General features: G+C 47.3%; 1 protein-coding gene across 1 annotated transcript; it reads left to right on the top strand.

Annotated features, from left to right (window-relative positions):
• The first annotated feature begins 1 nt into the window (after position 1).
• On the top strand, positions 2–25,424 carry ggct (gamma-glutamylcyclotransferase). Its single transcript, XM_033013338.1, has 5 exons — positions 2–56; positions 282–493; positions 9,813–9,955; positions 16,239–16,380; positions 24,684–25,424. The coding sequence occupies exons 1-5, from the start codon at positions 35–37 to the stop codon at positions 24,834–24,836; spliced, it is 672 nt and encodes a 223-aa protein (XP_032869229.1). The 5' UTR covers positions 2–34; the 3' UTR covers positions 24,837–25,424.
• Positions 25,425–27,034: the final 1,610 nt, after the last annotated feature.

Raw genomic sequence — 27,034 nt, 5'->3', positions numbered from 1 at the left:
GCGCTGGCGATCGACGCTCGGGAAGGAAGGAAGGATGTTCGGGTCGGCGTTGTACGTCGCCCCGCTAACTCTGGCCCTCGCCCCGCTAACTCTGGCCCTCGCCCCGCTAACTCTGGCCCTCGTCCCGCTAACTCTGGCCCCGCTAACTCTGGCCCTCGCCCCGCTAACTCTGGCCCTCGCCCCGCTAACTCTGGCCCTCGCCCCGCTAACTCTGGCCCTCGCCCCGCTAACTCTGGCCCTCGCCCCGCTAACTCTGGCCCTCGTCCCGCTAACTCTGGCCCTCGCCCCGCTAACTCTGGCCCTCGCCCCGCTAACTCTGGCCCTCGCCCCGCTGCTCTGGCCCTCGTCCCACTGCCTTGCCATGACCGCGACCGGAGGCCCGGGCCACAGCCGAGATGACTTCAACTATTTCGCCTACGGCAGCAACATGCTGCGGGGGCGGCTGCTGCTCCTGAACCCCACGGCGGTGCAAGTGTCCGTGGGCTGCTTGAAGGTGAGCGAGAGAGCGCGGATGGTGGGAGTCACCCGACGAGTTTCACTGTCCTTCTGATTAATCGTACTGATTGTATGCATCCTTGTCACCTTCTGGCTAATAATTGACCACTGGAGATAGACACTCTTCGGTGTCAACCAGTATTTGACACACACACACACACACACACAAAAAACACACACACACACAAAAAACACACACACACACCCCCACACACACACACACACACACAAAACACACACACACACACACAAAACACACACACACACAAAACACACACACACACACAAAAAACACACACACACACACACACCTCTCTTCTGGTCAAAGATCCTATCGGGGGTTGCACGTAAGGTCATAGGGCCTGACGCCCGGAGCCGCTCAATCCATCTGGAGGACATCCGTACGGTATATGTTATTAATGCTAGAAACGCGGACTTTCCTACCTGTTAAAAACCGCCCAAATGGTGATTTTTTGCGCTGTAAATAATTGTGGAAGTCGGGGTGACCGTGAGAGACATCTATCCTTCTTCAGAATTCCAAAACTGTAGAAAAATGAAGGCAAAGAGAAGAGAGAGCTGAAGGGCCAACAACAGCTAAAGTGGTTGGCAAACATTGGCCGTGCAGATATCAAGATGCATTTCATCAACAGTAAGGCATTATTTATGTTTTTTTCTTTATTCATATGTTATCTAAAAAGTTTCAGAAGTGATAAATCTATCTGTAAAATTGTAAAATCACCCATGGTTCTCAGGTGGGTTTTAACATGCAAACAGAAAATGTTTCTGAAGCTAAATTTACCATTGAAATAATCTCAAACCATAAGTGAGTTTTGAAATAAATTTTACTCAGATGCAAGCCAAGGAATGGCATAATTGTTAGCTGTTAATTGGACATAATCAACCTCAGCAAATTGACAATATCTTTGAAAGGGAGTGGGTGTTTAAGCTGTCAGGACATTTTATTATTTGCCAAAATATATTTTTCAATGTTTCTTGTTTAAAGCCTGCACAATTATCCACAATTATTTATTTATTTATCATCTAATTACAGACAAGCCTGCAGCATGGAATGATGTTACATAGAAACATAGAAAAATAGGTGCAGGAGTAGGCCATTCGGCCCTATGAGCCTGCACCGCCATTCAATCCTGATTGGGCACCCACTGTGAATATGGGACGCGGCGATGACAATGAGCAGGATAGACAACGTGCGCAAGAGCGCCATGCACGTGCAACAAGAAGAGAGAGTATGAAAGCAGATTTGGTCGCAGCTCAAGCATCCGTAGCTCTGCAAGATGATGCTGAGCAGGTTAATGATTATGAGAACTTTGAACCGGAGCTGCAAGTACACCATCAACTTGACATGGAAACACAAACACCAGTCAAAGAGACAATGGACACATCAACACAAACAGACAGGTGTGCAGCAGATATAACAGTACTGGAAGCACAAGTAGACAATAACAATGAGGAGCTTGCTAAAGCAAGACAAGAAGCAGCCCAAAGTAAGTTTACACAAGAAAGCCTTTCCAAGGACGACAAAAAGGTTAGGTTCTACACGGGTTTACCAACGTTTGCCATTTTGATGCTGGTCTTCAATTATGTTAAGGACAAGCTCCCTAAAAGACATTCGCTAACACATTTTCAGCAGTTGCTGATCGTCTTGATGAAGCTCCGACTTGTAGTGCCTCATGAAGATCTTGCGTATCGATTTCTTGTTAGTCATTCCACAGTATCGCGTGTATTCACTAGTGGGATTGATGCACAGTTACAGACAAGCCTGCAGCATGGAATGATGTTACATAGAAACATAGAAAAATAGGTGCAGGAGTAGGCCATTCGGCCCTTCGAGCATATCCAAGTTAATTATTTGGCCTGAAAGGGAGGTTCTGTGGAAAACCATGCCCATGCAATTTCGGCGGACATTTGGAAAGCGTGTGGCAGTGATTATAGATTGCTTTGAAGTATTTTGTGATAGACCTACGAGTTTAGAGGCGCGCGCACAGACTTGGTCGAATTATAAGCACCATAATACCATCAAATTCTTGATAGGTATTATACCATGTGGTGCTATTTCATTTTTATCTGCAGCATGAGGGGGGGGAAGGCATCCTTTAGCCGTCACCTGAGGTCCAGCGCTTTCGACCGGGAGTTGCTCGCCTTACACCTCACAGTGGAGCACTTCCGGTACTTCCTCGGGGGCCGTACCTTCGTAGTTTTTACCGACCACAAGCCCCTCATGTTTTGGATCCTTGGTCCGCTTGTCAGCAGCTCCAGCTGGCGGCTATTTTGGAGTATACAACGGATGTCCGGCACATCGCCGTGAATGCAACCTCGTGGCGGATACTTTGTCCCGTCCGGCAATTGCAGCCGAGCTTAACCCGGCCTCGGGAATAGATTACTCTGCCTTGGCGGCGGACCAGCTGGTGGACGATGAGAGCGTACTGCACCTTGATCTCTGGCTTGGTGCTCTGGTCCTTTGTGACGTATCCACGGGTCAGCCGACGCCTATCATCCCGGCAGCCTGGCGCCGTCGCGTCTTTGAGGTAATCCATGGGCTGGCCCACCCATCCATCCGGGTCAAGGTAGCTATGGTGGCCGTGAGGTTTATGTGGCACGGACTTCGCAAGCAGGTCGATCGCTGGGCCCGGGAGCGCATCCCGTGCCAGGCATCAAAGGTGCATCGATACGTCCGGGCGCCCGTTCAAGACTTTGCAGTGCCACGCCAGCGGTTCGATCACGTACACGTGGACATCGTGGGGCCACTGCCTCCGTCCCAGGGTGTTTCACGCTTGCTTACGTTGGTTGACCGTTTTACCCGGTGGCCGGAGGCCACCCCACTCACGGACACTTCGACTCAGTCGTGCGCTCGTGGCAATTGGATTGCCCACTTTGGAGTTCCACTTCACATCACGTCCGACCGGGGCGCCCAGTTCACGTCTGAACTGTGGTCTGCCACGGCCCGCCTGTTGGGGACGCAGCTCCACCATGCGACAGCATACCATCCCCAGTCAAATGGGTTGGTGGAGCGGTTCCACCGCTGTCTGAAGGCCACCCTGAAGGCTTGTCTCACAGGCCCTGGGTGGATGAACGAGTTGCCATGGGTCCTGTTGGGGATTCGGACGGGCCCCAAGGAGGATCTGTCATCGTCCTCCGCGGTGTTGGCATATGGTGCTCCGCTCACCGTCCCCGGGGAGCTTGTCCCTGCTGCTGATGGGTCCCAGGAACCCCCGTCATCGGTGCTGATCCGTTTGCGGGAGAGGATCAGAGCCCTGTCTCCCATCCCAACGTCGCGTCATGGAGTGGCCACTTCCCATGTGCCACTGCCGCTGATGGGCTGCCCGTACGTTTTTCTTCACCGTGACTCCCACAGGTCACCCTTCCAGCGCCCGTATGAAGGTCCCTTTCGCGTGCTGTGGCACGGGCCTACTACATTTTATTTGGGCATGGGAGGCGGCGTGAAACTGTGTCTGTGGCTTGTTTGAAACTGGCCCACTTGGACCTGAGCGAGCCAGTCCATGTGGCTCAACCGCCCAGTCGCGGGCGTCCGCCGTCCCGGGTTCCCGGAGATTCTTCCAAACCGAGCAAGCCCCCGGGGAGTGGGATTGTAACTACGCGTTCGGGCCCCCTCGTGCGGCGTCCCGTCCCCTTCGGTGCCTCTAGTTCTGGGGTGGGTCATGTGGTGGCACCTGGTGGCAACCCAAGGGAACAACGAACCATCAGCTCTAGAGGGCGGCGTCTTGGTGTGGGGGGGCGCTAGTCACGGGATCGGTACCTGAGTTGGTATTTAAGGCCGGGCAACGCCCGTGTCCGGTGAGGAGTAGGGAGCTGTATTGGAGAGAATAAACAAGTCTAGTGCACACAACTAGTGTCCGACTAGTTTTTGGCTGGACTCCTGCGAGTCCCCGCCACAATGCATTCTTAATGTATTCATCCATGCGTTACAGCTAGTGTTGCACCTCTCTTTTTCCCTTAAACATAGCACCATTGCCATGCTGCCCTGAACTACTAAATCTGAAGAAGCAGGGTCTCGACCTGAAACATTTCCTATTCTTTTTCTCCAGAGATGCTTTCTGACCCACTGAGTTACTCCAGCTTTTTGTTTAAGAAGGAACTGCAGATGTTGGAAAATTGAAGGTAGACAAAAATTCTGCAGAAACTCAGCGGGTGAGGCAACATTTATGGAGCGAAGGAAATAGGCGACATTTCGGGTCGAGATCCTTCTTCAGACTGATGTGCAGTTGGGGGGGGTGGGGCGGGAAGAAGAAAGGAAGAGGCGGAGACAGTAGGCTGTGGGAGAGCTGGGACGGGGTTAAGATGTGGTCGTAGAGTTGGAGGGAAGAGGGAATCAAAGAGGGGGGGCAGTGAGAGAGGAGGTTGTTAAACTGTCTTCGGAGAGAGGAGGAGAACTTCTTCAAAGTAGGCATACCTTGAGGATGTCAGTTGATAGTCTATCTCCTGTGATGGAGACGGTGAGATCAAGAAACCATCGGTAGATGTTGGCTTTCAGCTGCATCTGTGCAGAATTCCGTAAGAGGCTGTCAGTTTCATTGAGTAAACATAGTTACTGCTGATGGTTTTTGCTATAAATATATTTGTAAAATCCAGGTGGATGCATTTGTCCTTGTTCGATTCGAATGCTAACATGACAATTTGTTCGAATTGTTCCAAGATACAGTAATTATTGAGAAATTCAGCTAGCATTAATGTGATAATATTTTGGAACTGAAGACAATGTTCATTCAGGGTTGGCAATCAAACCTACTTCTGACTCCAAAATTGCACATCAGGCTGGTAAAAGCTGACAGAAATAAGCAAAACTTTTGTGAAATCTAGTTGGTCTGTTCAGAAACATAATTATACATTTGAATCAATAAACAAGATGTTCAAAGTGAGTAAAAGTATCTTAGTTTAATTATATTGTCACAAGCATCGAGGTACAGTGAAAAGCTTTCGTTTGTGTGTGATCCAGTCAAAGAAAAGACTACACATAATTTCAACGTGTACAATAAGAATTCAAATTTTTCTAAGCTAGGCACCGAAGTAGCAGCCAACTTAGCACTGTATGACATATTATGACATTATTTACTTTAATAAGTTTTAGAGGAAATTTATGATGGACTAGACCAAGTGCAGACCCGTTGGGTCTGTTCCCCCAACGTGCGGTTGTGGGGGGGAGGCGGCATGCAGCGTCACACACACTAACTATCCCCCCTCCCCGCACTCACGCTAATTACCCCCCTTGATATTATATTAATATTATTAATTTGCTCCTTTTACCCCATAACCACCCTATCTACTGACGCATAGCCCCCAACTTCCAGAGGAGAGGGGGGGAGAGGAGGGGGGGGGGGGGGGGGGGGGAAGAGGAGAGGAGGGGGGGGGGGGGGGGGAGAGGAGTGGAGGGGAGAGAGAGAGAGAGAGAGTGCCTTTTTATTTCAACCCAAACCCCCCAAACAACCATTTGCAGGCAGTGCTTTTTTACTTTAACCATATTTTCATTTTCAAACCACATTAAGAGTACTTACTCAGTTGTGTGGACATGTGTTCAGTGTTATTCACAGCTCAGAGAAACGCGACCCTCTGCCTTCCTCCATCTTGAAGAGACTGAATGAGGCACACCACTTCCTGGTTTTATAGTCCCTGCCGCCAGCGGGGGCAGCAGAGAAAATGGGGAATTTTGTAAAATCATTAATATCTCTCTCATTTTTCATCGACTGGAAAAATCCTCGGCACACATGCGGCGGAGGGGGGCTCTGAGCGAGGTGGCCAAAAATGACGGCCGTAGGTGGCGGCGTTCTCTCGGAAATCACAGCACAGATCGCCAAAACCGGTCAAGAACAGACTTTTAGTAATATAGATAGAAAAATGCATTCTGCTCTCATATGCTGTGGATATTGGTGGAATGTAACCCAGTGCCTTCTAGTTTTCTGACCAGGATCAGCCAATTGTGATACTTGAGAAGAAAGAATCTCATGGATAAGTGTCCACTTTTTATTGGTAAGCATAAATGTGCTGGAGTACATTTGGGTATAGGAATTGTTTCCGAGGGTTGACATTGTTCCTACTTCAAAATTTAGTTTGCCTTCATGAGCTACTTCACTTGAATTGATGCCGTTTACATCTGTAGCCCGTTATTTACCTAGCAGGTGCAGTGACCTGCCCTTCTGATGCTGATCAATATTTCAAATCATGTTGAGTTCATTGTCATACGGACAAGTATGGTGGGGTCCACGTACAATGAACATCTTGCTCGTATCAACATCACAGGAACATAGGCTCAGACAGCACGTTAAAAATATGAATATAAATAAGACAGTGCTAAACACAATTGGGAAAAAAAAGTTTGTAATGTTTTGTTGCTGAGGTAGGTTTTGAATTGTGCAGGTGTATTCTTCTATCAAGAATATTTAAAGAAAGCATTGGTTAACATTGACTTGTTAGTGTTTTTGTGGAGTGAGCAATTTCTTGAGTTCCAGGTTCTGATGAAGGACTCCTACCTTGAACTTGAATGTGGGAAGATTTCCATCCTGTCATGTAATGGGCTTCTACATCTTTTCCATGTAAACAGTCTAGATCTTGAATAGATTAGTTCAAATTTACAGTAAACCCTCGATTTAATGGACCACTTGGAAATAGATTTTGGTTGTGGCGGATGGACCTGCCGACATTACCCCCGGCTCACAAGGTACATCAGAGAGTCCTTCTTCACCCACTTTATATACTTTCAGGTCTCCCCTCAACCACTGGCATTCCAGAGAGAGTATCCTCTGCACCCTCTCGAAAGCATCCACAGCCTTCTTGTAGTGGGGCGACCAGAACTACACACAACATTTCAAATCCCCAACCTATGTAAGCAAGCATACCACATACCCTCTGTACCACTCTATCTAATTGTGTTAAATTTTCAAAGAATTATGGGAGTTATGGACTTTCAGGGAGTTATGGACTTCAACCCCATGATATCTCTGTACATCAATGCTGTTAAGAGTCATGCCATTAAATGTATATTTACCCTTTACATTTGACCTCCCAAAAACAGTAGATGTCCCAGAACAAATCCCTGCAGAACTACACAGATTTCCAGCCTGAATATTTCCATTTGTTCATAACCCACAGTCTTCTATCAATAAAGTAGTTCAGAATCCATTTCGACCAAGTCACTGTTAATCCCACGCATCTTAATCCTCTGGATCAGCCTACCATGGGGGACTTTTTCAAATGCCTTACTAAAATCCATGTAGGCAACATACACAACCGTATCTTTTTGGTCACCTTAAAAAACTAACATTAATGTCTATATCTGTCATGTACTATGATGAAGTGGCGGCGCTGCCCTGGCAGCAGCGGCTCGCCTGCAGTCCGTTTGTTTTTACTTTTTTGTGTTGTTTTTTTTCGTTTTGTCTAGTTAAGTTTTTGGTTTTTAGGTTGTGTTTATGTGGGGGGGGGGGGGGAGGTGGGGGGTTGAAACAGGGCTTGCTGTCTCTCCCTTCGGGGGAATGCGACTTTTTTGTCGTATCCCCCTTCTCTGCCTCCGTCTGCGCTGAGGCCTAATGGCGGAGCTGGCGACCTCGAGACTCCGGAGGCAGAGCCAGTCAGGACTTGCCCTGGGCTCACTCCCGTGAGGGCGGTCCGGCTCGGGGCTGGAACGGCGTTCCCGTGAGGGGCTGTGACGCTCCCGTGAGGGCAGCCTGGCGCGGGTCTGAGACTCTCCCGTGAGGGGCTGTGGCGCTCCCGTTGGGGCGGCCCAGCCCGAGGGTGGAACGGCGCTCCCGTCGGAGCGGCCCAGCTCGAGGGAGGTACGGCGCTCCCGTCGGAGCGGCCCAGCTCGAGGGAGGTACGGCGCTCCCGTCGGAGCGGCCCAGCTCGAGGGAGGAACGGCACTCACGTCGGAGCGGCCCAGCTCGAGGGAGGAACGGCACTCACGTGAGGGCGATCCGGCTCGGGGCTGGAACGGTGCTCCGGTGGCTGGGACGGCGTTCTGGCGGCTATGACCTGAGTTGACCTGGCGACTATGACTTTCAGCCGCGGGCCAGCGGCTGCGTCCGCTAGACTGGAGGGCGGCAGCTTCGACCACCCCCGGGCCGCGGTGTTTGTGCCGGCCCGTTTACGGGGTTCGGTGAGCCGCAGGACTGTTTGTGCCATCGCCCGATGGGGTATCGCCTCAGCGCAGAGGGAGAAGAGGAGGGAAGAGACTGCAGCCCTAAGATTTTTGCCTCCACCACAGTGAGGAGGTGCTTGGAGGACTCACTGTGGTGGATGTTAATTTGTGTTTATTGTTATTTATTATTGTATTATTGTATGTATGACTGCAGGCACGAAATTTCGTTCAGACCGTAAGGTCTGAATGACAATAAAGGTAATTCTAATTCTAATTCTAATTCTACTAAGCCATGCTGATGGTCCATAATTAACCCATTTTCATCCAAATGAAAATCGATGAATCCTTTCCAATAGTTTCCCTGCCACCGGCCTATATTCTATAGAATTCTTTCCACTTCCCTTCTTAAATAAAGAAACAATGTCAGCTACTCTAGTCATCCAGGATGTAACTTGTGAGGGTAGCACAGAGCTGCAGCGGTAGAGTTGTTGCCTTACAGCGCCAGAGACCCCGGGTTCAATCCTAACTATGGATTCTGTCTGTACGGGGTTTACACGTTTTCCCTGTGACCATGTAGATTTTTTCCTAATGCTCCGGTTTCCTCCCACATTCCAAAAACGTGCAGGATTGTAAGTTAATTGGCTCTGTAAATTGTCCCTAGTGTGTGGGACTAGAAATAGTGTATGAGTGATCGTTGGTTGGTGTGCTCTCGGTGGGCTGAAGTGCCTGTTTCCACGCTGTACCTCTAAAACTAAAAACTGGCTAGAGAATTGTTGCATATTATGAATGCATATTATTTCCATATTATGCATGTTGCATTCTACTCACTGATCTCACTGTCCTCCACACATTCGTCCGACTTCTCCTGGACCATCTAACATTGACACCAGACATCAGGAACCAGCTAGGTCCTGCGCCTTCACGATCCTCCTGTCCTGAATGGATTAACCTAAGTAGGTTACATTGTTCATTTTAGGATTGTATTGGAAACAGATAGTCTTTGAGCCTCAGGGAACACCTATGTAAAAATTCACTATTTGATTACCTTTTTATCTCTTTTATGTTTGCCTCCAACACTTTATAGAACCTATTTGATTTATAAACTTATTTTTAGCTTGTTTAGTGACTGTATTTTACAATCTTGATAACTAGAAATAGATTTCATAATTTTTAAGAGGGGTATTATGTTTGTGCAACCAATACTTTTCTTCTTTAGGGCTACAGACTTGCATTTGGCCAAATAATTGGAAATTCAAGCCGATGGGGAGGAGCTGTGTCCACTATTATACCAAGTCCTAATGAAGAAGTATGGGGAGTTATATGGTGTTTGAAAGCCGCCAATCGACAGTCTTTGGATGAGTAAGTCTTTTGTTTAATACTCTTTAATATTTTGAAGCAAAACTTCAATTTTAAACTGTATAAGAAGGAACTGCAGATGCTGGAAAATCGAAGGTACACAAAAAAGCTGGAGAAACTCAGTGGGTGCAGTAGCATCTATGGAGCGAAGGAAATAGGCAACGTTTCGGGCCGAAACCCTTCTTCAGACTGATGGGGGGTGGGGGGGCGGGGAGAAGAAAGGGAAAAGGAGGAGGAGCCCGAAGGCTGGGGGATGGCAGGAGACAGCAGGAGGGCTGAGGAAGGGGAGGAGACAGCAAGGACTAACAAAATTGGGAGAACTCAATGTTCATGCCCCCAGGATGCAGACTCCCCAAGCGGAATATGAGGTGCTGTTCCTCCAATTTCCGGTGGTCCTCACTCTGGCCATGGAGGAGACCCAGGACAGAGAGGTCGGATACGGAATGGGAGGGGGAGTTGAAGTGCTGAGCCGCCGCACCGCACCCGACTCACTTCGTCGCCTTACCGGGCTGGCCGAACCGCACCGCCCCACCGACCATCCGCCCACCGGGACCTCCCACGCATCGCCCGCGGACCCCGACTCAACTGCCCATGGACTCCCACCATCGGGTCCGTTGACCCTCGCCACTGCACCTCCCTCCAGCAACCCACAGCCATCGCCTTACCTGGAGCCTGGACTCAGCACTGGGCCTGAAGCCTCCACGCTGCTAACTCCCACTCTCCTGGGTTTGACTCCACTGGGTCCTAGTGCTAGTCTGCCCAGCCTGGTTAACCTCAGTGGCAGTTCCACTATGTCTTCCCCATCCCCCTCTAACTATGTGACCCCTGCTCTTCCCCACCCACACCACAGCCCTCTCAAAACCCCACCACCCGCCCACCACCCACCACCTCCCTACCACACATCGCCTCGTCCCCAGTCCACCCACCTGCCTTCCTCCGGCCCCAACCCCCATCCCTGCCGGGTGTTCACTATCCCCCCCAACCTCCCCCTCTCCGACACCAAACGGTCTGTCCTCAACAGAGGTCTTACCTTTGTCCCCCTCCGTCCCCACCTCAATGAATTCCGCGCCCACCACGACTTGGAGCTCTTCTACCGTCACCTCCGCCTCATTTTTTCTTCCATGGGAAGGAGTCCTCGCCCCCTATTGATGACCCCTTTTCCCGTCTCCAACGCACCCCCTCCTCGTGAAACCGCCCTCGTGGCCCTCCGGCTTTAGAACTCTTCATCCACAACTGCCGTCGCGACATCAATCGCCTCAACTTCTCCACTCCCCTGTCTCACTCCAATCTCTCCCCCCATGAACGTACTGCCATCGACTCACTTTGCAACAACCCAGATTGGGTTATCAAACCCGCCGACAAGAGGTGCCGTGGTAGTCTGGCGCGCCGATCTCTACAAAGCTGAGGCCACGCGCCAACTCTCGGACACCTCTTCCTACCTACCCCTGGACCATGACCCCACTGACGAGCACCAGGCCACCATCTCCAGCACCATTGCTGACTTCATCAACTCCCACGCCCTGCCCGACCGAGCCTCCAATCTCATCGTTCCCCAGCCCCGCACGGCCCAATTTTACCTTCTCCCCAAAATCCACAAACCTGACTGTCCCGGTAGACCCATTGTCTCTGCCTGTTCGTGCCCCACCGAACTCATTTCCAAATACCTTGACTCCATCCTATCCCCCTTGGTTAAATCCCTCCCTACCTATGTTCAAGACACCTCAGACACTCTCCGTTGTTACCGCGCATTCCATTCTCTAGGCCCTCACCCCCTCATCTTCACCATGGACGTCCAGTCACTCTACACCTTCATCCCCTACCAGGATGGTCTCAAAGCCCTCTGGTTCTTCCTCGACCAGAGAAGCAACCTATACCCGGCCACTGACACTCTCCTCCGCCTAGTCCTTAGGGTCCTTACCCTCAATAACTTCACTTTTGACTCCTCCCATTTCCTCCAAATACAAGGCGTAGCTATGGGCACACGCATGGGCCCCAGCTATGCCTGCCTCTTGTCGGTTACGTCGAGCAATCCTTGTTCAATACGTAGCAGGGCCCCATCCCCGACCTCTACCTCCGCTACATCGACGACTGCTTTGGTGCCATCTCCTGCACCCGCACACAACTGACTGACTTCATCCACTTCACCACTAACTTCCATCCGGCACTCAAATACACCTGGACCATTTCCGACATTTCCCTACCATTCCTTGACCTCACTATCCCCATTGCAGGTGATAGACTTCTGACCGACATCCACCATAAACCTACTGACTCTCATGGCTAATTGGACTACATTTCTTCCTACCCTGCTTCCTGTAAGGACTCCATCCCCTACTCCCAATTCCTCCGTCTATGCCGCATCTGCTCCCAGGATGAGGCGTTCCACACCAGGGCATCTGAAATGTCCTCATTCTTCAGGGAACGGGTGTTCCCCTCCTCCACCATAGATGAGGCTCGCACCATTTTCTCTTCCATACCCTGCAACACTGCTCTCTCTCCCCATCCCCCCCACTCGCAACAAGTGCAGAGTCCCCCTAGTCCTCACCTTCACCCCACCAGCCGTCACATACAACAAGTAATCCTCTGTCAGTTTCGTCACCTCCAACGTGACCCCACCACTCGCCACAACTTCCCATCTCCCCCCATGTCTGCCTTCCGCAAAGACTGCTTCCTCCATAACTCCCTTGTCAATTCTTCCCTTCCCTCCCGTGTCACCCCCTCCCTGGGCACTTTCCCTTGCAACCGCAAGAGATGCAACACTTGTCCCTTTACCTCCCCCCTCGACTCCATTCAAGGACCCAAGCAGTCGTTCCAGGTGCGACAGAGGTTTACCTGCATCTCCTCCAACCTCATCTATTGCATCCGCTGCTCTAGATGTCAGCAGATCTATATCGGTGAGACCAAGCGGAGGTTGGGCGATCGTTTCGCCGAGCACTTTCGCTCGGTCCGCAATAACCAACCTGACCTCCCGGTGGCTCAGCACTTCAACTCCCCCTCCCACTCCGTATCCGACCTCTCTGTCCTGGGTCTCCTGCATGGCCAGAGCGAGCAACACCGGAAATTGGAGGAACAGCACCTCATATTCCGCTTGGGGAGTCTGCATCCTGGGGGCATGAACATTGCGTTCTCCCAATTTTGTTAGTCCTTGCTGTCTCCTCCCCTTCCTCAGCCCTCCTGCTGTCTCCTCCCAACCCCCAGCCTTCGGGCTCCTCCTCCTTTTTCCTTTTTCCTTTCTTCTCCCCGCCCCCCCCACCCCCCATCAGTCTGAAGAAGGGTTTTGGTCGGAAACGTTGCCTATTTCCTTCGCTCCATAGATGCTGCTGCACCCGCTGAGTTTCTCCAGCTTTTTTGTGTACCTTCAATTTTAAACTGATGTGTTGCTCCAAAGGGATTGTAAAGATGATGGCAATCAGGTATGATTTATTATTTTTAAACGTGCATTTCAGATATATTGAATGCTATACAGGTATGTGCATAAAATCATTTAAATCTTTATCCAGGATAACCTTAATGCATTTGTAATAAGAAAACAGCAATAGTATACCAAACACGTTATTCGGGGTTACTTTTCACTTGCACAATAGTGGTTATATACGGCCCAGGTTTGAAATATCTCCTCTTCTCTGTATGGTATTCATCCCAGCTCTCCATCTGCATGGAGATTCTGGGAGAATCATACATGTGGAATCCTCCTTTTGATTACTATCTACTGCCCTTCCTCAGCTGGGTCTGTGCTTCTCGATGTTGAATAACTTTCAGAAGTAGCACAGTGTATCAAGGGCACAGAATTTATCCGTAACTGTGACTTAGTAGCACTACAACAGGCAGAGCTGTGCCGATCATGAAAGATATATTTGGCAGACTGCGCAGATTTTTAAAATTTCATATTTGGGTTGAGGGAGTTGTTGGCTGGCTTCTGAATTTATTGCCCTTGAGGGATTAACATGAAGCCAACCTCTTGGTGCTGTTGGGCAACTGAATCATCCTACCACAACCAGAGAGCAGTGCTGAACCGCTATCTACCTCTTTGGTGACCCTCGGACTATCCTTGAACAGCCTTTGCTGGCTTTACCTTGCACTAAACGTCATTCCCTTATCATGTATCTATACACTGTAAATGGATCGATTATAATCATGTATTGTCTTTCTGCTAACTGGTTAGCACGCAACAAAAGTGTTTCACTGTACCTCAGTACACGTGACAATAAACTAAACTGAACTAAACAACTACTGCAGTCCTTCTAATGAAGATATTCCCACAAAATTTATATAGGGAAAAATAGGGAATTCAGGAATTACACTCTTAAAGAAAAATAAATAGAAACATGTGCGATAATGCGACGATGGGAATCTCCAGGCATTTCCATCTTTCTGCTGCTCCCATCCATGTTGATGTCAGAGTTATGAGTTTGAGAAGTGCTTTGACAGTAGCCTAGGCAAGTAAGATACAGGAAGTAATTAGAAGACCAAACCAAATATTACCATTTATTGCTGGAAGAATTTAATCCAAAAATAGGTAAGTTGTGCTTCAGTGATATAGGGCATAAATGAGACCAGATCTAGATGCTGTGTATAGTATTTGTCTCTTTATTTAGTGACGGATATAATTCATTTGAATAGTACAAAGTATATTTACCAGACTAATACTTGCAATGGATGGCTTGTCTTGCAGGAAAAGTTGAAAATACTAGCCATGGATTTTCTGGTGTTTACAAGAGTGAGAGGAGCTACATTGAAAAATGGTATTCTGAGAGCTTTTGACAATGTAAATGTGGCGAATAGGGTTCCTCGTGAGAGAGTATATTTCTGTGAGTCATTGTTAAGGGGGCCACATTTAATGCAGAGAGGACACAATTTTTTTTCTGATTGTATGAGTCTTTGTAACTTCCTGAAAGACTGGCAAATGTAGATTCTTAATGAGCAAGGAGGTGATTAAATGAGTTTGCGGATTTGATTTTACAATCAGACCTATGCCTCTCATAATTTTATATACTTCTGTTAGGTCTTCCCTCAACCTCCGGGATTTCCAGAGAAAACAATTTGAGTTTGTTCAACCGCACCCTGTAGCTACTATCCCATAATCCTGGCACCATTCTGGTAAACCTCCTTTGCCTAGTTCAGTGGAGAAGGACATGCCCGAAATAGCAGGGATACGCCAAACATGAGGTGGCAACATTGTGAAGCTGTGTCACCATGTTGTATTTAGCAAAATGGTAATAGATTGGGCTAAGTGGTCTCATAACCAATTGGAGCTTCAAATCGGAGCTCCACAACTGCCACCATCTATTGAAAAATCCAGACGGATAACTAGACAGCAAACAAGAGGAGGTGATTCCAAGAGCATCCCAATGCTTGGCGTTGTGACCAAGCTCTTGAGTGCCAAAGACTGATGCATGTGTAATTGCATTTATTATGAAACGCAGAGTAGCTGTTCTATTTCAATAGCTTCCTTCCTGTCACTGTACAAAAGTGTGCGAACGAACAGCACTTACTCACCGATGCCCGACTTGGGTTTAGTCAGAGGCATAATAGGTGAGCAGAATCCAGGCAGTGGATCTAGTGATCCCATCCAAGAAATGCTTGTGACTATGAAAGGCTTGCAGGCTATCTTTTGATGGAAGCAATTACAAATGATGCAAATAATTAAAAAGATACACTAATGAAAATACAGTTTAAAAAATAAGAATCAGATAAAATAAGGGAGACGCTATTCTTCAGGATCAATAACCACAGGCACCAATTTCCTGTTCAAAATATTTATATCAACATATGTACAAATATTTTCAATAAATGTACATAAAATCCAACAGGTGTTTAACAAAATACTTGTCATTTGGTTCACATTGCAGATCTTATTTGTTTAAATTTTTCCATTCTTCTTTAACTATCTTTTTCCTTTTTTTTTTTTTTTTTTTTTGTTTTGTTTGTTTTTGTTTTTGTTTTTCTTCTCTTTCTTTTCTTTCTTTACTTCATCTATCTCTTTAGTTCTATCTAGTTTAAAAAAAAAAAGGCAAAAGGTATTGGAGACAATGTAATAATAATTGACAATATTATCAATTTAAAAATGTAAGACTGTAATGATGTAAATAGGTTATGTACCTATCTCCAATAAAAAATATTAAAAAAAAAAAAAAAAAAAAAAAAAATATTTATATCAACATATGTACAAATATTTTCAATAAATGTACATAAAATCCAACAGGTGTTTAACAAAATACTTGTCATTTGGTTCACATTGCAGCTCTTATTTGTTTCTGACCACAAGTGTGTTTTCTCTCTGCAACAGTCAAGAAGGTGTTGAGCAAGGAATCTACAGTCCAATGGAAGTTCAAGTTGAGCAGAAAGATAGAGAAGGAGGAGAAATTATTTGTCTGACCTATCAGATGAATCATTTTAATGCCTCCCTCACATCACCACTTTACAAAGAGGTAGGTAAATAAAAGTAAATTGATTTATTTGAAAATAAAATCAAAGTAAAAAGAGATTTGTTGATCCAGGATTAGACCACAAAGGCCTTAATTATCCTCCTTCAGGAATTCAATTTGTGCTGCACATCCATTAGCATTAAACTGTGTTGTATTTTGAAAGTCCGAACCTGCTATGATTACTAATCAAAGGAGGAAACATTTATATTTACTATCACTTCTCCTTCATGGTCTGGTTTGGCTCAGCCACCAAGCACGACATCCGGAGGCTGCAATGAATCGTCCGATCAGCTAAGAAGGTTATTGACTGCAACCTTCCCTCCATTGACGAACTGTACACTGCAAGGGCCAGGAAGCGAGCGGGTAAGATCATCTCTGACCCCTCTCACCCTGCCACCAACTCTTTGAATCACTCCCCTCTGGAAGGCGACCACGGACTGTCAATGCTGCCACAGCCAGACATAAAAACAGCTTTTTCCTACGAATAGTAGCACTACTCAATCAATAACCTAAAATCTGTAGCCTCCTTTAGCTCTGGTATTTTATTTAATTCACATGTTTAATCAATAATGTATTATTATTGATGTTTAATGTTTTAAGTGTCATTCCTAACTGTCACTGTATGTTATCACTTGCGGGCGGAGCACCAAAGCAAATTCCATGTATGTGAATACTTGGCCAAATAAACTTATTCATTCATTCATTCATTCATTCTCCATTCCATACAACAAAATTGTTTCTTTTTTTTGGTGCTTTGGGATACTTGCAAGGAAAGAGAAACTTAAAAGCGGTTCATCTTTGGCTATTCTAGGGGAAGAGTTAGAACAAAACTATTTTCCTGTAGATTTGCCTTTTTTTTATAGGGATAACATTTTGTTTTTTCTAATTGTAAGTTTAAACATTCTATTAATATATATAGAATCATAAAAGGGATTTGATTTCATACAACTTTGCTCACATGTTGAGACTGGACTACGGAACTCCTTTTGGAACAGGGCCTCAACTTTGGTGATCTTTTAAAGTTATCAGGAGCACAATAACGAGGATTTGTTTCCTTGTGCATTTAGTGAATACATTTTATTAGCCAATTATGTATACATACAAGGAATTTGCCTTGGTGTTTTGCTCGCAAGGATAACAACACGATATACAGTAGACAATGAATAATAAAACATTATAATTTAAACATGTGAAGAATTAAATAAACTACCAGTGCAAAAGGAATTTTGGCTGTTGAGTAGAGCTACTGCTCGTGGGAAAAAAGCTGTTTTATATCTGGCTGTGGCAGCTTTGACTGTCTGGAGTCGCCTCCCAGAGGGAGGTGCTTCAAAGAGTTTGTGGCCAGGGTGAGAGGGGTCAGAGATGAACTTACCCGCTCACTTCCTGGCCCTTGCAGTGTACAGCTCATCAATGGGGGGAAGGTTGCAGCCAACAACCTTCTTGGCTGATCGAACAAACGCTGCAGCCTCCGGATGTCATGATGGGTGGCTGAGCCAAACCAGACCATGATGGAGAAGGTGAGGACTGACTCTATGATGGCAGTATAAAACTGGACCATCATTGCCTGTGGCAGATTGTGTTTTCTCAGCTGCCGCAGGAAGTACATCCTCTGTTGGGTCTTTTTTACTGTGGTGGCCTCCCATTTTAGGTCCTTGGAGATGATGGTTCCGAGAAACTTAAAAGACTCCACAGATGTGACTGTGGTGTTGTTGATGGTGAGTGGGGGGAGGGGGAGCTCTCCTAAAGTCTACAATCAATTACACTGTCTTAAGTGCAATTAGATCCAAGTTGTTGCGATGGCACCAGGACGCCAGCTGTGTCACTTCCTGTCTGTAGGCAGATTCCTCCCCATCCTGGATCAGTCCAATCAGGGTTGTGCCATCTGCAAACTTGAGAAGCTTGACAGAGTAGTCTGTGGAGGTGCAGTCGTTGGTGTAGAAGGAGAAAAGGAGAGGGGAGAGTACGCAGCTTTTCGGTGCTCCTTTGCTGAGGATCAGAGAGTCCGAGATGTACTTTTCCAGCCGGAAGTTGGTGATCCACTAACGGAGGGTTTTCAGGCACAGTCAACTGGAGGAGTTTTGAATGTAGTAGGTCTGGCACAATGGTGTTGAATGCAGAGCTAAAATCCATAAACAAAATCGTTGCATAAGTCCCCTGGCAGCCTAGGTGCTGGAGGATGAAGTGCAGGCCGAGGTTGACTGCATCATCCACTGATCTATTGGCACGGTATGCAAACTGCAAAGGATCTAGCTTGCAAAAGGGGTTGGTGATATTTTCCAGGTGGGCCAGCACATCTTTAAAGGGTTTTCATTATTACAGAGGTCAGTGCGACAGGTCTGTAGTCATTAAAACCAGTAATCCTTGGCTTTTTGGGGACAGGAACAATAGTGGAAGGTAGACAACTCTGAGAATTGTATACAAATAATGTCATACACAAGAAAGGGCAGATGCTGGTTGACAAAAAGTGAACACACAATGCTGGAGTAACACAAAGACGCAGCAGAATTTTGGAAACGTCATCCGGTCACCCATTCCTTCTCTCCAGAGATGCTGCCTGTCCCGCTGAGTTAAAGAGTGCCCACGGTAGACTCACGTGTCACTACGGTAAACTCACAGGCTACTACTTTCTTACAAGTTTAAAAGTTTAAAATTTTTACTTCAAGAGTAAATTTGACTCGTGGAAATCTTTCATCATGTTGAAAGATTTTCAAAGTCAAAGTCAAAGTAGCCTTTATTGTCATTCAGACCTTTCGGTCTGAACGAAATTTCGTTGCCTTGCAGTCATACATATAATAAAAATGACAAAAACACACAATAAACACAAATTTAACATCCACCACAGTGAGTTCACCAGGCACCTCCTCACTGTGATGGAAGGTAAAAATCTTAAAGTCCTTGGCTCTTCCCTCCTTGTTCTTCCTCTGCGCCGAGGCGATCCAGGATTCGGATGTTGTGACCCCGCCGGGTGATGGTAAGTAAATCAGTCCCGCGGCTGAATCCAAGCGCCGCGAACGGGCCGGTTCAAACTCCGCGGCCCGGGGTGGTCGAAGCTGCCGAAGCTGCCGCCCTCCAGTCCAGCGGACGAAGCTGTTGTTGCGGGAGCTCCTGAAAACAGGTCACCGACCTGTGACCTGCGAGCTCCCGACGATGTCGTCCACCGAGACGTGGCCTACCCTCCGAGATCGGGCCGCCGCCGGAACGCCACAGCTCCGATGTCGGATCGCCGCCGCCGGAACGCCACAGCTCCGATGTCGGGTCGCCGCTGCCGCTTCCGCCGGAATGCCACAGCTCCGAGGTCGGGTCGCCACTGGCGCCGGACCGCCACAGGTCCGAGGTCGGGTCGCCGCTGCCACTGCTGCCGGAACACCACAGCTCCGAGGCCGGGTCGCCTCTGCCGCCGCCACCGCCACCGGAAAGCCACAGCTCCGATGTCGGGTCGCCGCTGCCGCCGCCGCCGGAACGCCACAGCTCCGATGTCGGGTCGCCGCTGCCACTGCTGCCGGAACACCACAGCTCCGAGGCCGGGTCGCCGCTGCCGCCGCCGCCGGAACACCACAGCTCCGATGTCGAGTCGCCGCCGCCGGAACGCCACAGCTCCGATGTCGGGCCGCCGCTGCCGCCGGAACGCCACAGCTCCGATGTCGGGTCGCCGCCGCCGGAACGCCACAGCTCCAAGGTCGGGTCGCCGCTGCCGCCGGAACGCCACAGCCCCGAGGTCGGATCGTCGCTGCCGCTGGAACGCTGCCCCAGCTCCGAGGCCGCCAGCTCCGCTATTAGGCCTCGGCGCAGACGGAGATGGGGGATACGACAAGAGAAGTTGCATTCCCCCCGAAGGAAGAGACTAAAAACACGTTTCTCCCCCCCCCCACCCACACACACAACATAATAAAACCAAAAATTAACTAACACAGGACAAAAGAACAAACAAAAAAATAAAAAACAAACGGACTGCAGGCGAGCCGCAGCTGCTAAGACAGCGCCGCCATCATGAGGTAACAAGTTTCCGAGTACCTGCCGTTAACGTTACGAGTTCCGACGTTCCCGCTACGTTAATTCTATGTATGCATCCCTGGAACACTTGGATAAGTCATATTCATAGACTCCAGCGCTGCTTTTAATACCTTTATCCCATCCAAGTTCATCGCCATACTCGTGGAACTTGAAGTCAGCACTCATCTCTGCAACGGGATCCTCAACTTCCTGATCAATGGACCACAATCAGAGATAATAGATGACAAATTATCCTCTACGACAGGGGTCGGCAACCTATGGCTCCCGGGCCGAATGCGGCCCGTAATCCAAAATCATCCGGTCCGCAGGCTTATTTGTTTCCGTATTTATCCGGCCCGCAGACTTCCGTCATCTCCGTTACCTGCAGGGCCCGAGGCACTAAACATTATTCCCTTTATCATGTATCTGCACACTATGGATGACTCGATTGTAATCATGCATACTCTTTTCGCTAACTGGTTAGCACAACATGTGTCTCGGACATGGTAGTGAGCAAAACAGGGGTCCCACAGTGGGCAGTCATCTCTCTTCCTGTTCGCCATCTACACCTCGGACTTCAGATACAACTCGGACCTCTACCACCTGCAGAAAATTTCGAATGACTCTGCAATTGTGGGCTGCATCAGTGAGGGGAGGAAGCTGAATACAGAGGTGTAGTCAATTACTTTGTTGAATGGTGTGGGCTGAGTCACCTGCAACTCAACATCGACAAGACTGAGGAGTTAGTGGTGGAATTTAGGAGGAGAGAAACACCCCTGCCTCCATCAGGGGTGTGGATGTGCACTTTACCAAGGAGTACAAGTACCTTGGAGTTTACCTGGACAGTAAACTAGGCTGGTCCAGGAAAGCTGAGGCACTATATAAGAAGGGACAGAGCCATCTGTACTTTCTAATGGGGCTTTTTCACGGGGCGACGACGCAAGATGTAACCAGAGTGAAGTGGTCGTGGTCTAGCACGATATCACACGATATAACGGGGTGTAGATAAAGAGTTCCCACGGTATTCGGCATTTCCGTTATTTGTGCGAGTGACTTGTCCGTCTCCCGAGCTTTCCCGTTAAATCTTGAATGAACATTGTGAACTACACGTGGCACAAATTATGTCACTTTTTTTTTCACACTATAAATATCCTCCCTTGGTTGAATTGGCTCATTTGGAGACATGCCTATACTAAGTAGTTTCGAGTACAGGATGGTGGTTTTTTTCATTGACGCGCTGTATGCAGCAGCCCACTATGTGCATCGAGGACGCTTGCGTGAAGGCAGAAGGGAGAGATTAATTAAAAAGAGAATTAAGAGGAAGTCTCACTGGGTGTGAAAGAGCAAAGAGGCCATCTCTGCGCTTACTACAATTCACAATTGGGGAATGTGCCGTGGCAGGACAGCTATATTGATGGGTAGCCGACCACAGGAACACTACTGCATGTTAGCAGAAATGCATAGCAAATAAGCTGACTTTCTAGTGTTGTCCTCTGAAAAGTGCTTCCTATAAGATGTTCGTCCGCAAAACCTGCCATTCAGCACATTGCATTGTCCCTTTTAATGCCTGAGTTTAGGCTTGTTGCGGAGGTTAATGAATATAATGTGTTTAAAATAATCTAGCGTGCCTCATTTGTTGATTTTCGTGTTTGCGAGGCCCTTTTATAGACTAATGTTTGGTGTGATGCACCTTCTCTCAATATGTGCAAGAAGTCGTCTTTTTATATTGTCAAATAGGAATAAAGACTTTGTCTCACATTTACCGTGCTGATTGGCTTATTTTATTTTCTACCGAGAGGTGAAACTTTCAAACGTTTAAATAGCTCAACAATTGATGGACCTGAACACTCAAAAATGAAACCTAATGAAAATGTGATTATATCACCTCCCTTCAACTATTTTGTGTTTCAGCATGAGAGGGATTATAACATTAGAGACATTCATCTTGTAGTGATGTGTTAATGAAGAATTGCAGACATCAAGCTGATAGTAAAAAATATATTTATTTAACAATGAGGTAAACAAGCACTGACAATCAAACTGCTGAGGTAAAAGCTTTATCACACTTCAGGCTATCATAAAATGTGGAGCCACCAACAGAAACAAAGTAATGCCCAAGAGGAAAAGACACACATATTAACATACAGACATTTATAAAGGATATTGAGAACACCTTTTTTACTCACCTTCTGTCCCCTCTGTCCAGCTTCCGGGTTTACCGTTCGCAGGAGTTCCCACGGTAACCGCAAGAGTTATTACGGATATCGCACTGATATCGCACTGGCCACTACGTTCATATAAAGTTGCAATGCTCAACCACAAGTGTACAAGTCACTCTTGGAGAAATTCAAGCTTGCTTGCTTGAATTTTCTCCCGAGTCACCAAGTTACACGATTACCTGCCGTTAGCGCCACGGTGGTCCACGGTGGTCCACGAATGCCGTACTGTTATCGCACGAGGTTCCCACGATGTTAAACTCTGGTTAACTCTTGCGTCAAGTCGCCCCGTGAAAAAGCCGCTTAAGAAAGCTCCGCTCTTTGAACGTCTGCAGTAAAATGCTGCAGATGTTCCCAATCGGTGGTGGCCAGTGCCATCTTCTTCGCTGTCGTGTGCATGGGATCTGGGCGAGGGCCGTGGATGGCAACAGAATTAACAAGCTCATTCAGAAGGCTGTCTCTGTCCTGGGGGTGAACTTGGATTCACTGGAGATGGTCTTGGAGGGGAGGATGCTCCTCAAACTGTAGATCATCTTGGACAATACAGCTCACCCCCTCCATGACATACAGGTCAGCCTGCGGAGCACCTTCAGCAACAGATTGGTTCCACCAAGATTCAGGACAGAACACCACTGTGGCTATCAAACTCCTCCCCCTTCTTTCATGTGGTAGTCTGACCCCCCCCCCCCCAATCTTTGCACATTTCTAATCCTGGACTTTTCACTTGTCACTTTAATGTATTTTGTTGTGTTTTATGACAGTTGGCAGACCAATTTCCCTCCTGGAATAAATAAAGTTCTATCGTATCGTAACATTGTCATGGTACACATGACAATGAAGGAAAATAAACTTAATTACTGGCAAAGTTAATGTTGCCTGCTTCTATGATCCTTTTATTCTTACACCTTTCTGAGGTTTGTCTACATGTCTGCTCTTCAGCTCCCGCTTTTGCCAAGCCTGTACAACATCCACAGGAAAATTGTTGCTCCCTTTTTTTGTTTTATGCTCTACCCATGAATGAATGATTCAATGATACTTTATTGTCACATTCTTTGTGTTGGATACTTAAGGTATGCAAAGAGTCACCACGTAAAGTGCACCGATAAAGTTACTAAGTATCCTGCACCAGGTCCTCCCTCCCAGCGGTTGCCCCATGTTGGGTCCTCCTTTGCTCTGCCGGGTCCTCCCTTGTTCTTCTCCCCACCCCCCAAGGCAGTCCCCCATCCCGGGTCCTTTGTTCCCGGCGCTCCGACCACCAGCTCTCACGTGGCTTGTCCTCGACCGCCGGCGCCCTCAACAACGACCACCAACCTCAACAAATGCCCCACCATCCTCCTTGTCGATCACCAACCCAACCTCCTCGATGACCCTCCACTCCTTACACCTCCATGGCACCATCCCAAGCTCCAGCCACGGGGGCACCGCCGACCCGGGCTCTGGACAAGGGCTCGGTCGCCGCAGGCTCCATCAACGCAATATCCGGACGCGGGGTCCGTCGTCCCAGGCCCTGGCCACGGGCTCGGTCGTCCCTGGTCACGGGCTCCATCACCCCCCGGCTCCGGCCATGGGCTCCATTGCCCAGGTGGCTTCATGTGAAGAGGCTTATAGAATATGGTCCTTCATTACCGCATTGATAGATTCCTTCATTAATATAGCATTGTCACCTGTTTTTTAACATCCATCCACCACACCTGTAGATTCTATACCCTGGAAGATTGAGTTACCAATCTTGCCCTTTTTACCACATCTCCATGTTAACAACAATATTTTTCCATACACTAATCAACACTCTTAGTTAATTTGCCTTCTCGTCAGATCCCTTGGATTGAAACAAATGGAATTTACATTTCTCCCAATTGCCTTTTCCCGCCCATGTCTAGTCTGCCGACTGGACTGATTCAGTTTTCTTCTATATTTGACTATACCTCTCCTCCAAATAGTACTTATACTCTGTACGTCATTCTCTATATACATGAGGAGCAAGTGTCCTGCCATCTGCAAACGTAACCATTCAAATGTATTGTATTTTGCAATTGCTATCTTTCATTTTTATTAATTCCATAATATTATGTAATTAATTTATGTGAATTATGTTTACAGGTGATCATCAGAGGGGCAAGAGAAAGTGGGCTGCCTTCTGAATATATAAAGAAGTTGGATACCATATTGACCAATAATTTCAATGAAACCACGCCATTTACGATGCAAATTAGTGAGATTTTGCTTCAACAACAAAACAGTACAGCCACATAAAACGTTCTTTTTCTTTTTCTGAAAGGATACATGTGTGTTTAAATTTGGTCAACAGAGGATTATGTTGAAGTGAATTTGCAGAAATTTTAAAACTGGACTGATATTTGAGATTTACCTCAATAATTTTCCAAGTTTGTGCACATTTTAATTTTCATTGAGGTAGGGGAGGCTTCAAAATCACCTTTTCTCTGACTAATATTTTAAATTAGCATCTAATGATTTTGTGCTTCATATATATTTTAACATGTTCTTAGAAAAAATGCTTGGAAACTGTGATTCCTTAGCCTTTAATTGTAAAGCACTTTTTGCCATTGTCCAATCATCTTCTAATAACATAACCACTATCTATTTGTGCTATCACTGATGGATTGGGGTCCTTTGTATTAGTTTCATTATTATATTATTGAAGTTCTTGAGCACATTCAAGATTCAAGAGAGTTTATGGTCATGTGTCCCAGATAGGACAATGAAATTCTTACTTTGCTTCAGCACAATAGAATATAGTAGGCATGAATACAGAACAGATCAGTGTGTCAATATTCATTTGACATTTGCACCCTATGATTAAATCGCTGACAGATACCCCTATCTATGCTTCTCATTATCTTATTAACTTTTATCAGGTCTCCCCTCAGCCTCTGACACTCCAGAGAAAACAATTCAAGTTTGTCCAACCTCTCCTTACAGTTAATGCTCGCTAATCCAGGCAGCATCCTAGTAAATCACTTCTAAACCAACTTGTGACATTTGCTGCACGTATTTTCTGACCCATATTGGTGATAATTGAAGCTTTATTCAAGTCAGTTAAATTGTCACCACACACTGATGTTTTATGTATATGATGTTTAGAGTCATGGAGTCATACAGTGTGGAATCAGGCCCTTCGGCCCAACTTGCCCATGCCAAACAACATGTCCCATCTACACTAGTCCCACCTGCTGTGTTTGGCCTATATCCCTCTAAACCTATCCTATCTGGTTCTGGTTCTGGTTGATTACTGCGCAAACACCTCATAAGTGGTTATCTATCGCAAGTCGGAGTGAGGAGAGTAGTGATTACATTTTGAAGTGGGTCTTTTTGACCAAGTTGAGGAGATCTAGTTGCTCAATCCCCTTTTTAAATGACATAACATCGGGAGCATCACGTGTGATGGATGGTAACACATTCAATTCCCTTATCGTCCTTGAGTAAAGGGAATATTGGTAGCAACGTTTATTGAAATTTAGCGAGTTGATGATGTAGGGACCATTATTTTGTCTTGTTTCATGGCAGTTGATATTAGATATTAGATCCTTTATTTGTCATTCAGACCTTACGGTCTGAACGAAATGTCGTTACCTGCAGCCATACATATAATAATAAACAACAGAACAGACAGTAAACACAAATTAACATCCACCACAGTGAGTCCACCAAGCACCCCTCACTGTGATGGAGGCAAAAATCTTAGGGCTGCTGTCTCTTCCCTCCTCTTCTCCCTCTGCGCTGAGGCGATACCCCACCGGGCGATGGTAAGTCAGTCCCGCGGCTCACCAAGCTCCGCGAACGGGCCGGTTCAAACTCCGCGGCCCGGGGTGGTCGAAGCTGCCGCCCTCCAGTCCAGCGGACGCAGCTGTTGACGATGTCGTCCACTGGCCCGCGGCCGAACCCCGGACTCAGGCCGCCGCCGCCAGAATGCCGTCTCAGCCACCGGAGCACCGTTCCAGCCCCGAGCCAGGTCACCCTCACGTGAGCGCCGTTCCACCCTCGAGCCAGGCCGCCCTCACGGGAGCGTCTCAGCCCCGCGCCAGGCCGCCCTTACGGGAGCGCCGTTAGCCTCGATGGTGCTCTGGGATGACGTTAGATTTGATGGCGTGAATTTGTGAATCTCCTTGTAAATTGCTATGTCTTAGCCTGATTCTGCGGAGCTCTAGGGTATCCCATCCGAGAGAAGTCAGCATATTATCCAAGCTTGATTTGCGCTTGTAGTCATTACATACAAAGCGGGCTGCTCGACTTTCTCCAGGGTGATCTTGTTGTTGAAAGGATCCCATACGGCTCCACAATACTCCAATTTGGGCCTGACCAGGGACTTGTAGGCATTCTCTTTGACGGATGTACTACATGCGTGAAAATTTATTTTAAGAAGGCCGAGAGTTCTATTTGCTTTGTTAGACACTTGACTAATATGCGTAGCCCAACTTAAATCTTTGCTTAAT

Source organism: Amblyraja radiata, chromosome 2 (assembly GCF_010909765.2).
Source record: "Amblyraja radiata isolate CabotCenter1 chromosome 2, sAmbRad1.1.pri, whole genome shotgun sequence".
Taxonomy (NCBI): Eukaryota; Metazoa; Chordata; class Chondrichthyes; order Rajiformes; family Rajidae; genus Amblyraja; species Amblyraja radiata.
The sequence above is the reverse complement of the archived record's forward strand: the minus strand, read 5'-3'. Positions and strand labels throughout refer to the sequence as shown.